Source organism: Heloderma suspectum, chromosome 7 (genome assembly GCF_057233095.1).
Source record: "Heloderma suspectum isolate Gila_16-S chromosome 7, 16-S_ref, whole genome shotgun sequence".
Lineage (NCBI taxonomy): Eukaryota > Metazoa > Chordata > Lepidosauria > Squamata > Helodermatidae > Heloderma > Heloderma suspectum.
Window position 1 is genome coordinate 70,164,909 of NC_139464.1, and position 15,209 is coordinate 70,180,117.

General features: G+C 39.2%; 1 protein-coding gene across 5 annotated transcripts in view; it reads left to right on the top strand.

The window, feature by feature from the left end:
• Nucleotides 1–15,209, top strand: part of GRIP1 (glutamate receptor interacting protein 1) — a 492,217-nt gene that overhangs the window by 275,175 nt on the left and 201,833 nt on the right. The window contains exon 1 of one of the 5 annotated variants that reach the window (XM_084810563.1): nucleotides 7,044–7,165. The exons of the other annotated variants lie outside the window; for them this stretch is intronic. Within the exon in view, the coding sequence (XP_084666689.1) occupies nucleotides 7,111–7,165 (55 nt within the window). The 5' untranslated portion in view covers nucleotides 7,044–7,110. Of the gene's footprint in view, nucleotides 1–7,043; nucleotides 7,166–15,209 lie in introns of those variants that run through there. 5 annotated transcript variants of the gene reach the window in all.

Consider the following 15,209-nt stretch of genomic DNA (forward strand, 5'->3'; position numbering starts at 1 on the left):
TGAATAACTAGCAAAATGAAAAGAATGACTAAATGTGATTTATTTATTTTTTAAAAAATCTTTGATGGGATACCTAATGAATACTTATATGAAAACGTATGATCTTCCATTTGAATATTATCGCATAGATTGAAGACTGATTAAGGTAACTATAAGCTACATTTGTGGCACTAAGATTCAGTAGAAATTGCCTGGGCACCTCCAGTTTCAGTAGAAATAACTAGGTGCCTCAAGAGACATAACTGTGATTCACAAAACCTGTGTCCAATATAGCCCTTCTTATCAAAACAGCCTAGAAGACATTCTACTAGGGCCAAAGTACATGTGACCTTAGTCATGTAGCTCCACATTTAAGTGCAGAGGGTTGTGGGTTTTTTTTTACAAATAATGCAAAGTGATCTGGATTGGGACCCTAGTGGTGGAGGGTAGGGGGCTTTGACCATTGTCACTCATTGCAGGCCCTACTTTCATGGGGAGGCACACTTACAATTTGCATTGCAAAACAAAGAAATTCCCATGGAAATGAATAGTGCATCACTTAATATTGGGATACATACCAGCTATTTATGCAGATACTGGATAAGGATCATTGCACAAAGAACCTACAGCACTGGAAATCGAAGGGATCTTCCCAGAGAGAGACATGGGTGGAAGAGATGCTGATACTGGCAAATAATGAGGAACATTCAATAGATTGATATACCCAAGATGTTTAAAGAAATTTGGTCCTCCATAAAATTGTTTGAAATATGAAGCTAATCTCAACATTATTTAGAGCCGAGCCTACAGTATATATATGCATCAGAGTGGCGATTGTCATGAATATATAGTTGTTGCTTTAAAATTTCAAATGTCATATGGAAAATTATTTCAGGAAAATGAAGTTTGAATAATAAAAATGGAGTTAAATTGGTGGGAGGCACCCAATGAATTCAGATAATCAGTACATTCATATAATGTGAGCCCTTGGTTTGCTGGAATATACTAAAACAGAGTTCTATAGAACCTTTTATTAGTTTATTGAAATACTTTCAACCAAAAAAGTTCTACAAGGCAGCTAACAATCCAATAAATTCACATACTAAACCTACATAATAACATAATGTAAAATAATTTACATAACAAACGATTAACCAATTAATTAATTTCAGCAGAAGCAGTAAGCAACAACAACTGCAGCAAAGCAGCCAAAGAAAGAAATCTTTTCAAAACACAGAGAGCTACAAAAGCTCTCTGAAAGCTGTTAATGGTAATGATTACTATTATTATTACATTTATACCTGCCTTTTTCCTCTTGCAAGGAATCGAGGGCAGCTTACATGATCATCCTCTTCTCCATTTTATCCTCACAACAACCCTGTGAGGGAGGTCAGGCTGAGTGTCAGTGACTGGCCCATGGTCACCCAGTGAGCTTCATGGCTGAGTGCGGACTAGAGCCTGGATCTCCTGAGTCCCATTCCAACACTCCGACCACTATACCACATCGATTATACCCTTTACCTGTTGTAAAAATACCAGAGTAAAGGGGGTAGAATGGACTTCCCCTTCAAGCCACTGCTGTGAAGGCTGTGTTCTGGGTAACACCCCACTATATATCAGTTGGCAAGGAAAACAAGAGCAAAGCCTCTCAGGAGCGTCATGGTCAGCAGCTTAGCTGGACTTTCAAGGACCACACTAACACGGTCTGTGCTCGCAAAAAGCTTTATTTAGGATGGAGTATCAAATCACTGCGTTGGCTCACCTCAAACATTTGAGTGACACAGAATGGAATTTTCAAACCTCTAATATAGTTGATAAACAACGTTCGCTAAATATTTGCTCCCATATTTGCTCTTCATCATTGCGGTTTCTCATACAAAGCAATAATGTGTTGCGCTTCTCTACCTTAAGCCTAGACGTAAGTTCATTAAGGTTACAGTGACTGACAGGAAAATGCTAGCTTAACCGCAAGCTCTATAGGAAACTAGAGAAACCCACAAACTACATCCTGTTATTCTTCACCTCCTGCATTAAGCTAAGTCTTTCATAAGTATTTATTTAAAATATTTCTTGGCCGCCTTTCCGGGCAGAAGCCCTCCCAAGGCGGCTTACAACAATAAAATACATAAAAACCATTAAAATATTAAAAGTTATGAAAATATAAAAACAATAAGAACAACAATAAAAGCCAACAATAAAACCAACAATGATGTTAAAACCAGCAATAGCAATGTTAACAGCAGCAACAGCAACACCAGCAGTCATATCAATAGAAGGCCAAGGTAAAATAATATGTTTTCAAGGCCTTCTTAAAAGTCTGCAATGACGGAGCATGGCGGACCTCCGATAGCAGCTTGTTCCAAAGGCATGGGGCCACTGCAGAGAAGGCCCTCTCACGTGTGGTCACCCACCTGACTGTTCTCACAGGTGGGCAAATGAGGGCCTCTCTTTCTGATCTTAAAGTGCAGGCAGGCTGATACGGGTGAAGGCGATCCTTCAAGTAACTTGGTCCCAAACCATTTAAGGCTTTAAAGGTCAAAACCAGAGGTTTGAATTGGGCTCATAAATGCATCGGTAACCAGTGCAGCTGGCACAGTATAGGTGTTATATGATCGAATCGCCTCGCCCCCACCAATAATCAGGCAGCCACATTCTGCACAAGCTGGAGTTTCTGAACTGTCTTCAAAGGCAACCCCATGTATAGCGCATTACAGTAGGCCAGGCTGGATGTGACTAGTGCATGGATAAGGTCCGTCCTCTCCAGATAGGGCTGCAGTTGGCATACCAGCCTAAGCTGGTAAAAAGCACTCCTGGACACCGCAGCCACCTGGGCTTCCCCAGTTAGCTCAGAGTCCAGGAGGACTCCCAAACTTCGCACTTGGTCTTTCAGGGGGAGCGCAACTCCATCTAAAACCAGTTGTAAACTTCCATCCTAAGTAGTTGGTTTCCCAACCCACAGTACCTCCATTTTGTCTGGATTAATTTCAGCTTGTTCATCCCAAAACAGCCTGCAAACCCTGGTTCAAGAGTTCCACAGCCTCCCTGGATTGTCCAGATGGAAACAAGAGGTAGAGCTGAGTATCATCCACATACTGATGACATTTCAGCCCAAACCCAAAGTATTCTGTCTTACTGACTTTCTCTGTATCTTATTATGGCTGCTAACATAAAATGGAGTCTCTTTGGCCAAAGCTGAATGTCTATTACAGCTGCGACAAGTGTAGCTTAAAGGCACAGGAAGGTTGATAAAGATTAGAACATTGGACCATAGGAAGCTGCTTTATACCAGACCAGACTGTCCACCAAGCCTCTACTCTAACTGGTAGTAGCTCTCTCAGCAAAACTCATCATCATTTCACATGCCACCTGATCCTTTCAAACTGGAGCTGCCATGGGTTGAACATTGCACCTTTTACCACTTAACAAAGGTCCCTTCAAGGCCTACAGCTCACTTCATCAGATGCATATGCTGGCCTCCTAATTTAGTGAGTATACAGTGGCAAGAAAAGGTTTGTGAACCCTAATGGTACTTACAGAAATTCCATAGTTTTACCATGATAGCCTTTGTGAATCAAAACCAGTCCTTTTCTAAATATCCAGTAGGGTTTATATTAACCAGTTCCATGTCATGTGAAATGAAGATTTTTGTATACATAAAGCAGACAATGGGTACTTAAGAGTAAGGGTATGTGCAAAAATAAATGAACCCCTTGTTGCATCAGCTCAACTAAAGGGAATAATTAGAATCAGGTTTTTATGTAATTAGGTAGATCTTCAGGGTTGGGTTTGGGAGGCCCCACCCTATAAAAGGATCAGAAACGTTGTGAGTTTGGTCTGTACCATATGGCTGTGTGGAAACACGTCATGCCATGATCAAAAGTAATCTCTGAGGACCTTAGAAAAGCAGTTATTTCTGTTCATCAGCCTAGAAAGGGTCACAGAACCATTTCTACAGATTTGGGGCTCCACCATCTACTGTCAGATAGTCTACAAATGGAGAAGATTCAAGACCACAGTCACTCTAACCAGGAGTGTTTGTCCTACCAAAATGTCTCCAAGAACAAACAAGCACATCATCCAGGAAATCAAAAAGAACCCCAGAGTAACATCCAAGGATCTGCAGGCCACTCTCGCCTTGGTTAATGTGAGTGTTCATGACTCATCGATCAGAAAAAGACTGAACAAGAATGGGGTTCATGGGAGGGTAGCCAGGAGGAAACTACTGCTCTCTAATAAGAACACTGCTGCCCAACTGAAGTTCACTTAGGATCACATAGATGATCACCAAGATTTCTGAAACAATGTTATCTGGACAGTTGAGTCAAAGGTAGAATCTTTTGGCCTCAATGAGAAACGTTATGTTTGGCAAAAAAACCAAACACTGAGTTCAAACATAAGAACCTCATCCCAACTGTCAAGCATGGTGGTGGGAATATGATGGTTTGGGCCTGCTTTGCTGCCTCAGGACCAGGATGGCTTGCCATCATTGACACAACTGTGAATTCTGCAGTGTATCAGAAGATACTAGAGGAGAATGTCAGGCCATCCATCTGTGAGCTGAAGCTGAACCAAAAGTAAGTCATGCAACAAGACAATGATCCTAAACATAAACGCAGATCTACAAAAGAATGGCTGAGGAAGAAGAAATTCTGTGTTTTAGAATGGCTTACTCAAAGTCTAGACCTAAATCCCATTGAAATGTTGTGGCAGGACCTGAAGTGAGCTGTTCATGCAAGGAAACCCTCAAATGTCGCAAAGTTGAAGCAGTTCTGTAAGGAAGAATGGGCCAAAATTCCTTAAAACTGATGTGAGAGACTTAACAGTTACAGAAAATGCTTACTTGAGTCATTGCTGCTCAAGGAGGTGCCACCAGGTTCTGAACCTAAAGGTTCACACTGTTTTTCACACATGGATATTGAATGTTGAATCAGTTGTGGATACATAAATGTTGAAAAAGCTTTGTGTGTGTCATTTGATTACTTAGGTTATCTATTATTTATCTAGGATTATGGGGTTAGATTAAGATCTAGTAACAGTTTAGGTTGGAAATATGTGACAATCCTAAGGGGTTCACAGACTTTTTCTCACCACTGTATATGTACATATGGCTTCAGAGAAAATAAAAGAAAAACACTTATGCAGCGGGACAAGAAGGACAAGAAAACACAGGAGGCAACAGTAAGGTCTGAGACACTTCTATGTAGAGTACAAATGAATACAAGATCTATTTAGAGTGGGTTTGGCTGAACTAGCAGTCACTGAACATCACAGTAATAAGACCTGAAATAAAATAATTACATTCTGCAGTAAGGAAGTTATTCCCAATGCTTATTAAAACCAAATTCCAGTAGGTTGGTCGTCAGTGCCTTCTTTGGGAATATTCAGTAGCCTTGAAATTCTAGACCACAGTCCCTGGTTAAAATGACATATTATTGAGCATGTCATGGAGACTTTCTAGGTAGACTTGATGATCACTCTCTTCCCAGAATGTGTGAAATGAAACTGTGACCTATTGATATTCATACCACTGGTCATGATGTCTTAGTAACTAGGAAAAGCTGCCCCGTGATATGGAGTTCAGTGCTTCAGAAAGGATGCTGGTTGTACTCACCTTTAGCTCTTCTTTCCATCTTTCTTGACAACTATCATCTTCAGTTAGTTTTGATGTGATTGCGGAATGAACATAGGTGAGCTCATTGAAAAGGGATCCAAACAAGACTAAAATAATGACAGGTGACAGGTACTGTGGACTGCAGAAAGGTATAATAGAGGGGCATACTCATGTTGTCTTTCATGGGACAGATTCTGGTATTTGTCCTGCTCTTGCCCCTCAGAGTAGATGCAGTAAACCTGGAGTTCTACAAACCTTGCACCAGTTGCTGTGGCCAGGAATGCTTTTCAGCATTCTAGATTATAAGGCTATGCTTTTTTTTTTCATCTCATCAGTACCAGTCTGGCAGCTGTCAGTCATGCCTTCATAACCTAAGAGGTGTGACCTCTGAAACGTATTCTGCATTTTAAATAGCAATCTCCCATGACTAAGCTCTTTTAAATATCCTCATCTTATTAACAGAAATGGTGAAGAAGGCTACAAAGCATTCCCCTACACATAATAAAGATAACCTCTAGTCTTTAAAGTTTTATAACCAGATCCTTCTAGAATTTTGGACCAGAAGAAGAGTCTTAGTTGGCCTGCAAGGGTTGGAAAAACTGCCGGTACCATGTTCCACCTCGTTATGTTGTGAATGAAGTGTAAATGGGTAAGTTAATTTGCTTAGCTTAGATATGAGGCTGTAAAATACTTGCATAAACTGAGTACTGTGGAACCACGTGTAAAATTTGGTAGGACTGGGGTGGATTATTTATGAAAGGCTACAAGGATAAATGTGTACACATAGTGGGAGCGTATATTACATTCTCCTTCCTGGAAATACCCTGACTCACTGTGTGTTGCCTGTGTATCGTCATTACGCCTCGTAATTGTGCCTACTTCGAAAGCGTCCTGTCCTTTTCCTGCACAGCATGTGGGTTTCTCTTTTCTCCTCCCTTCCCCTGACTCTTAGGCATCCTTTCCTATTGAAATGGTTTTTAAATGGAAAACAACTTAAAATTTGCCCTTCATAATAAGGAGTGATTATGTGTTTGGTCTTATTCTTGTTCAGTACGCAACACAAAGAGGGAGTTAAATATCTGAAGGATTTTGAGGAGGGGGAAGAGGAGGGGGAAAATCCCCTGACTGGGCTGAAATGCATGGCCCTTTGCCTGGAACAGAAGCTGGAGCTCGCTGCACAGTGCAGGAGACTGTAGCACAGCTGCGCTTGGTATCTTTGCCGGGGTCTTATACTATTTGATGCTTTGCAGCTGTAAAAAGAAATATTGCTTTTTTTTTTAAAGCCATTGATCTGGTGCTGCAAGCAGTGGTGGCCGTGGTCGTAGTAGTAGTACTGAATGACACAGCTTTGCTGGATGACATGGAGCTGATCTCTGCATCAGCCAAGAGGAATTAAGCTTTGTCACTCCCCAGCGGGACTACCTTTCTTCTGGTATGTGCGCAAGGAATTCATATGCTTTTGCTGCATCCACCAAAGCAGAGCCTTGAGTATACTTTGCCACTGAAGGCAGTAAGCAAGAATGATAGCTGTCTCTTTTAAATGCCGTTGTCAAATTCTGAGGAGACTTACTAAAGGTATTGTGCTTTCCTTATTATTCATTCAGTGGCTGTATTGCAGCATTCCATAAACACAACTTAATGGTTTTACTTTCAAATATGATTGCCTCTTCTTACAATCTATTGCCAGACAACAAAGACGAACTCTGTCACACGCACACACACGTGCACGCGCGCGCGTGCACACACACACACACACACACACACGTTTAGCTAAAAGGCTTGAATGCCCCATGCTGTGTTCACATTACAGCATGATGCTGCTTCGTGGTTTCCAGATGATTTTGTTGCTCAAAGGAGAATTTGTTTTCAAGTAAAGTGCTGAAGTTATTATGGGATATTATTGGTTTGTATTCCTGTTAACTGATCAGCAGAAGTCTTGCTGTGTGTGCTGTGTGCTGAGTATTAATAAAAACTGCTAGGAAAAGGACAATCCTGGACCTGAACTAAAGGTGATGTTATTCACATTGCTGGTGTGTTAGCATCCTGGCATATTCTCTTTGAGAGATGGTAAAGGTTTTTTCTCTCTGTGTTAAAATATTGGACAGCTTTAGAGCCGATGATGATGATATTAGTCTATCGTTTTGGGGGAGGGGCTCATTTGCTTGATAATGATGTATGTATTTACTCATTTTATTTCTTACACGGGGTTGTATCCAATATTAGCCTAATTTAAGTCCCATTAATTTCAGTGGGTCTACTCTAAGTAGAACTAACATTGGATACAACCTACAGTTGTTTCAAAATACTGCATTTTGCCTCAAAACTTTGAAATGCTATTAAACATTATTGGTAGAATTTTAAAATAGCTGCCCTTACATCTTCCTGCATGTAATACATTGCCTTTCTGGCATGCATTACAAAATGAGTTAATCATAATACCCCATGTGCTTTTTAATAACACATATTTGTACAATCTCTTTTTAAAAACAGTATATGGACTTTGGGGGATGCTGTGGTGAGAGAGATAATAACATCTTCGTAGCTATAGTAAGTTGCCTGGTAGCAAATAAAGACATGTACTTTGTAGACTTGATATATGAAAGCACTATAAAACAGCGAATTACTATAACTATGCTAAATAGCAATGGATTTACAAAAGTGCTAATGAACTCGTCAGTTTGAAAAATTAGTTTTCTTTCATCAGTTATACACCTTACAATATATATTTAATGTTGCTGAAATGCATAGGTGGGTGGTTTTAGAGAGAATCCCACAATAGTGAGAGGGGAAGAATATAGACGTTATAGAGATCTTGTGTAGTACAGCTACCTGATAATATAGGCTGAGTGGCTATTCATTGATACATGTACACTTACCTGGGAGTAAGCACTGTGAAACATAGTGGGACTTATTCTGAATAAAAATGCACAGGATTGCACTGTTTAACAGGCAACAGATTAAGGATGCAATCCTTAACACACTTACTAGGAAATAAAATCCATTGAGTTTAATGGAGCTTGAGTAAACATGTTTAGGATTGTGCTGCACATATTTTTTTATTAATTTAGTTTCTGGGTCTCCTCAGATCTGTGGTATGCTTAGGTTTCCAATATATATGTAAATGTATTCATTTCAGTTCAGTAAATATCTTCAGTTTCTTGCTAAAATTATTTTACTTAAGTGAACTTGGCTTTCGTTTGAGAATAGTTTAGATCAATGATAAAACTTGTTTATTAATAATGTGTGTGCAATTTAAGTACAAGTTCCTCAAGAACAATCAGTGTTTCACATTCTTTCTGTCACTTATCAGAGCACAAGGATATGAACATCTCTTCACTACTTAGAAAGGACTTATAAGTCTTACATGGTGGTACCACAATCACTTGTTTTGAGAATAGTGTGGCTCATTCTTATTGACTATTGCTGCTGCTAACAATCCATTTCTGAAAAGTGTGATATTGGCAATCCTGCTTGCTGTTTGCCAATACATCAGTCTGCAATCCTACTTCTTTAACGCACATACTTAATTACATTTGTACTTTTAAATATTCTGATTACTGAACTATGTCAATAAACAATCTGCCTCAGTTTTGATCACTGTCCCTTTTTCACGTTGCAAGAAAAAAACAAATATTTTAAATTTTAAAAAATAACATTATATTGACTTTTTAATGTTTCCTCTAAAGACTATGTCAATAAAAGCTCATTGCCTACATTAATTCAAAGACAATGTTTGTCATAATGAATACTTGATGGGCAGCATTTTTGTAAAATATGAAAAACTTACACCTATAGTCGAGGTAAACAACTATAGTTAAACAATGGGGGTTACATTTGAAACATATAATGAGCTGGTGGGTGCAGATAATTTAGCAATTGTCCCTACATCAAGCAGCAAACTGCTCTTCCTCTGGTGCTCAGTGCTGTCTCTACTAAGGAAGACCAACCAGTGCAAAATGTTAATATGTTTATTTAGACATTCCGACAGTTGAAAAGCCATGATTGGGGAAGGGGAGTAATGTGGCTCCCTGTTTCTGATCTTTTAGCATTCTACTCTCATATTCACGCCCCCCCCCCCAACCCTAACAAGCCACCTTGGTTGTGTAAAATGCCTCATTCCATGGCCCTCGGTTTTATTTTGAGTTAAACAGATGGTTGCAGCACATTAGTTTGCATATCATAATGATATGAGGTAAGCAGGGAGAATAGTACCCATTTGACTGCCAGAAATGCTGGGTTCCTCTGAGTACAAATCAAAATGCATTCATTAATTTTTAAATATCGTTTCTGGATCCCACCCCTTTTATGCATAGTTGACATGACCATCACACATTTCTATACGATGTCTATATAATTAACATGTGCTCATATACAGCAGCACTTGTAGTTATCTTCCACCTAACTGAGACTGCCTTAAGGATCTCAACCTCTTGAGGTCTTGCCATGGGGTCAAGGTGTAAAGATCCAAATAAGCAGATTACAAACATAATTCATGGCACAGACCCTATTACTGATTTGTTATAAGCAATACACCTTAATTATTTTATGTTTGCCTTGATTTCTGGGAATTTGAACACTGTACTAGAGGGCGCATTAATTTAAGGGTTTAATATTGTTCTATTCGCCATGGCAACAGTTATATTTAAAAGGAACACACTTAAGAATAAAGGATACCACCACCCTTTCTCCATCTATTTTTTATTGAGTCTAGGAAGATGTTCTGGGGATAGCAAGATATTTGAGCACATGATTCTCCTAAAGGTGTGAGGAGGAGTGTAGCATTTATACTTCAGAAGAGGAAGAGAAGGGGAAGAAAAAGTGTAGGTTGTTTCAACTAATCTAACTACTATATGATAACTGTTGGCCTACTTGAAAAGGATTAAACATCATTGACACTTAACCAGATATCCTGGCATAAAAATAGAACATAAAAATGGCTATATTAAATATTTATAATTCATCTGGCTATTACTTGAGCCAGATGAACGAACTGTAAGAAATAAAGAAAAAATGTTTGGTCAACCACAACTTTTGTGGTCTGCAATTTATTTCTTGGAGAGTAATTTGATTTGAAATTTGAAATATCATAGCTTAGCAAAACTTTACATAAAGGCTCTTCATGGATCTTATAACCGAGGAAAGGCATGGACAACTTGTGGCCTGCCAGATTTTGGCCTACAACTCCCATCATCCCTAGCTGGCATAGCCAGTGATGAAGGATGCTGAAAGTGTATTTATAAGACATTTTGAAACTGAAGTGATAGATGTTTTTAAAAATTAGGTAAATTCCACATTTTATAAAATAGCGGAAGAACTGAATGTCTATAATAGCCTTCCCCTACCTGGTGTCCTCCAGATGTGTTGGACTACAACTTCCAGCGCTCCCAGCCAGCATGCTGAGAGTTGTAGTCCAACAAATTTTGAGGGTGCCAAGTTGGGGAACACTGGTCTATAATGTGGCAGAATTTTTTTATGAACGTTACCACTTAAAGGAAATGTGCTGCAGTGAGCAAATAACTATTCCAGGTATAAAATGCTGATCTTTATTAAATCTGTGAGAAATACCAAACTAAAGTATCAAGTAACAGTTGGAAACCAGCTTGTTAATTGATGAAGGTTACTATTCACTCGTTGTTGTTGTTCAGTCGTTCAGTTGTGTCCGACTCTTCGTGACCCCATGGACCATATGCAAGATGACTGAAATGTCAGTAAATGAACTGTTACACCAAACAAACCAGCGCTGTCTGAAATTAAGGTCTCTTGAATTTTTGTTTTGATCTCGAAGTGATAGAGATACTAGCATTCTGTTTCCTGTGTTTTTACTTTTTGAACTGGATTTCTTTAGACTTTATATTTTCCAGTGAACTATCTTCTGTGCTGCACAGTACCCAAATAATGATGTGGGTTGAAATTGAGATGTTCTAATTAGTGTGAGAAATGTATGTTGCTATATGAAATTATGCCTCTTAGAAATGAAAATACATTCCCATAATTCTGTGTAATATTATAGAATGCCTGGCAGTTTATACTGAATGAACATGCTAATTTCACGGCTGGGAATAAGCAATATGACTACAAATGGAGAATATTTAAGTCTGAAATAGAGTCTAAAGAGAGCATAAGATCATCTTTTCTGACCTATGGAAAGCATTTGCTTTCCTTCTTCATTAAAATGTCTGTTGGCCACAGTGGTCCTAAAAAGGACAGAATATGGGAGTTATACAATCATTTATTTAGATATGAAGAATATGATAAAGTATCTGTACTGTATCTAGAGCTAAACTTTGTATTTTGGGGATCATTACATATAGGAATCATTTCATTTTGCGCAGACATGATTTTTCCTGTTGTCAAAATATTCAAAGTACATTTAGGACATGTTCACACATTATCATTCAGCTACCAAGAAACTGTGATGAAAAAACTATAAAGTGTTCAGTTCTTTGGCCTGATTCCTCAAATGGAGATCCAGTTCAGATTGGCCACCCCTTGGAGAAAGCCATACTTTCAATAAATGACAGTTTCTGGTTCAGATGTAATGGCAAACTCTGGTTAGTTTAAACCAGGAACCAGATGTTTCCATGTTGCCATGCTGCAGGAGAAAAGATGAGGGGGGAGCATTCAAGCTCAAGGCTTGAGCAGGCTTGTTCCCATAATGCTAAACTATATTTTAGCATTACATCCAAACCAGACCATTAGTCCAGTTGGGACTACCTTTACATTCATGGGCTAAGGACTATAACTGCAGTTTCTGTGAATATGTAATATTATTCCATATCAGTGTAATTGGGAGTATTGTTGTATAGGCATGGGTCCATTTGCAATAAGTGAGCATTCATGTTACAGTGAATCATAAAACTGTAACTCTTTGGTATGAGAAACATGGTTTTCTTATGTGAATTATGTTTGCAAGTTGAGAACAATGTAAGTTTATATGTTCATCTAGCTCTCCTATTGTTTCATGTCAAGTATTAAATTACAATCCCAAGGAGCAAATTCCAACAGCAGACTTATAGGAGTATACAGTATATTGATTGACGTGTGGTCTACTTACAGAAATTCTACAAGTTTGAAGACTGTGTTTAAATGCAAGCATGTAATATGTAAATCCTAACTTGAGCACACTCTGAGAGAGAGCGGAGGACAGGAAGGCCTGGCGTGCTATGGTCCATGGGGTCACGAAGAGTTGGACACGACTTAATGACTGAACAACAACAATATGTAAATCCTAGCTTATTGCATTCAGAGCTTCATAGGACCGTGCTCTGGAAGTGTCAAGATAAGATGACATTCTAGCACCATATAATAGGAGGCATGATATGGCTTGTGAAAGGCAGAGGAAGCAACAAACAGAATGTAGTCTGCAAGATTCCCTTTTATGAACAGTGCATATGGAAAAGCACTCCCCCACCCCCAAATATGATCAGAGTGTTATTTCAAACAACAACAACAAAGCAGCATTGAAAACTACTTAGGGTGCAATCCTATGCATATTTAGACAGAAAAAAGTCCTACAACTCCCAGCATTCCCCATGCCTGAAGACATACTAAGCATACTAAATCTACTTCTTTTGTTTTTCACAGAAAGTCCTAAATAGCAATTACAGCAGAAAAAGCTCTCCAAAGGAAATTAATCTCTTTGTATCCATACAACTGTCAAACTGCTGGTTTTAAAGCTTTGGTATAAAAATTTGTTCAGGCTTGGGATATTTGAATGCAAGTGGTCCAGATACTAAACTTCTAAAATACCAGTAATTAAATACATGGCACTTTAAATTCATATTGGTCTGCTAAAGATAAAAGAAAGGATGCATATGTCTTGCAGCAAAATCTGTGACAAACTATAAGGTGCTACTTTTTAATTATTTAAACCAAAGATTTTATGCAGTGTATTACGTACAACTTCCACACTGAATACAAACAATATGCTCTGCAGGAGTCTTTGAACCCCTGGTTTTGATTGCTTTGAAATCTGGGCCTTCAGTCTTTCTATTCCAAGGAATTTCACTTTACTTCCTTTTATCATATTACTCTTTTATTATTATAATTAGCTTATTAACATTTTGAAAATCCACAATGAACTTTTGTCTGGGTCCTGAAACTGTCTCTGCTCCTGCATATACATCAAAATAATTTATCTGTAAGCCAAGACACTGTGCTGGTGGTACTAATGCACAGCTTCTGGGGGGGTTTTCCCCTTCTTCCTGAGAATGATGTAATTACCAGTAGGCCTAGTTTAGCAATGAATTCATAGGATTTTGTGGAATAAATGCATAGTTGTTTCTCACTTATAGCGTACACTCCTTGTGGCTTGAGGCTGCAGTTCTCTTGAGAAGATATGGTATTTTCTCCACATTTAAACCATTTTTTCACTAGAAAGATGTGATTCTTCTTTCTCAGGGCATCTCTCTACTAAAATCCCACATTTAAAATGGGGCTTTCTACTTCCGTTTTAAGTGCAGGATCGCAATGGTCTCCTTTTAAACATTCTTTCATCCCGCTCTTCCGCCTCCTTTTCCCCCTTATCTGAGTCTTCTATATGTTTCATTGTACAACCACTAGATGGGGCTGTGGTCTAGTTCCTCTAATTGTGGGTTTTCCTCTTTTCCCGAGGGAACTCAAGTGGAACTCAAGCACAGTAATTTGGTAGCTCATTATCACCGATCTTTAAAAAAAATGGAATAAAAGTCATTTAGTGCGGGTGACACCCTGGAGGTTGACGATGTCATCTAAAGGACCCACAAACTTCCATGAGTAACCTCAGCAGCAGGATAAAAGCTCCGTGTGAAGAAGCCGTCAGACTCTGTATCCATTGCTATTTCAGAAGCTTTGTGAAATATGGTTAAGTGAGCGTAATGTAGCTTCTGTTGTTTATTGGTTGTGATGGAACTTGTGATAAACTGCACAATTCCTCCTGCAATACCTGCACCAATCTGTACTTATATTATTTTCCAAGAATTCTTTGAAGACTGCATAGTACATTTAGACTCCATAGTTCCAATATATCATTCTAATGCAGCAGGAGTACTAATCGATCCCTACCCTTTAAAAACTAAAATATGGCAATTATTTAGGAACATACTAGATGTGATGGGGGCAGGTACATTTGCTGTTGCCTTATCTGCCCTGTTCTGACACACAAAAGAGGTGACGGGGGGGAGGGCAGTCTCATAGAGCAGAGTGCATAAAGAAGCATATTGTGGCCCCATCCATTGCCAGAGGACTAGGAGCCACGCCTCCCTGGCTTCCTAGGGAGAACATCATGGCAAGCAGAAGACCAGCTTAGCCCCAGCCATCAGCCAGAGAAGGAACAGCTGAGAAGTTGCTTTCCCCCCTCCCTGGCAGAACAAACACTCTCCTGCAAGTGCCAGCTGCCCTGGAGCTGCAGGACTGAAGAGAAGCACACTCTGGCCTCAGGACTACAGGCTGTTGGGTTATGTTTGTGTAGGGTTTTTGTTTCCTATTATGTTGTAAGCTGCCTTGAGGATGGCTTGATTGGATGGTGGGATATGAATTTTCAGAATAGGTGAGGGGAGCTGAACCCTGCTGCTGCTCCATTGCTTCAGGTATTTTTCTCCAATGCCATCTCACTTCCAGTATCACAGCTGGCTGGGATTTT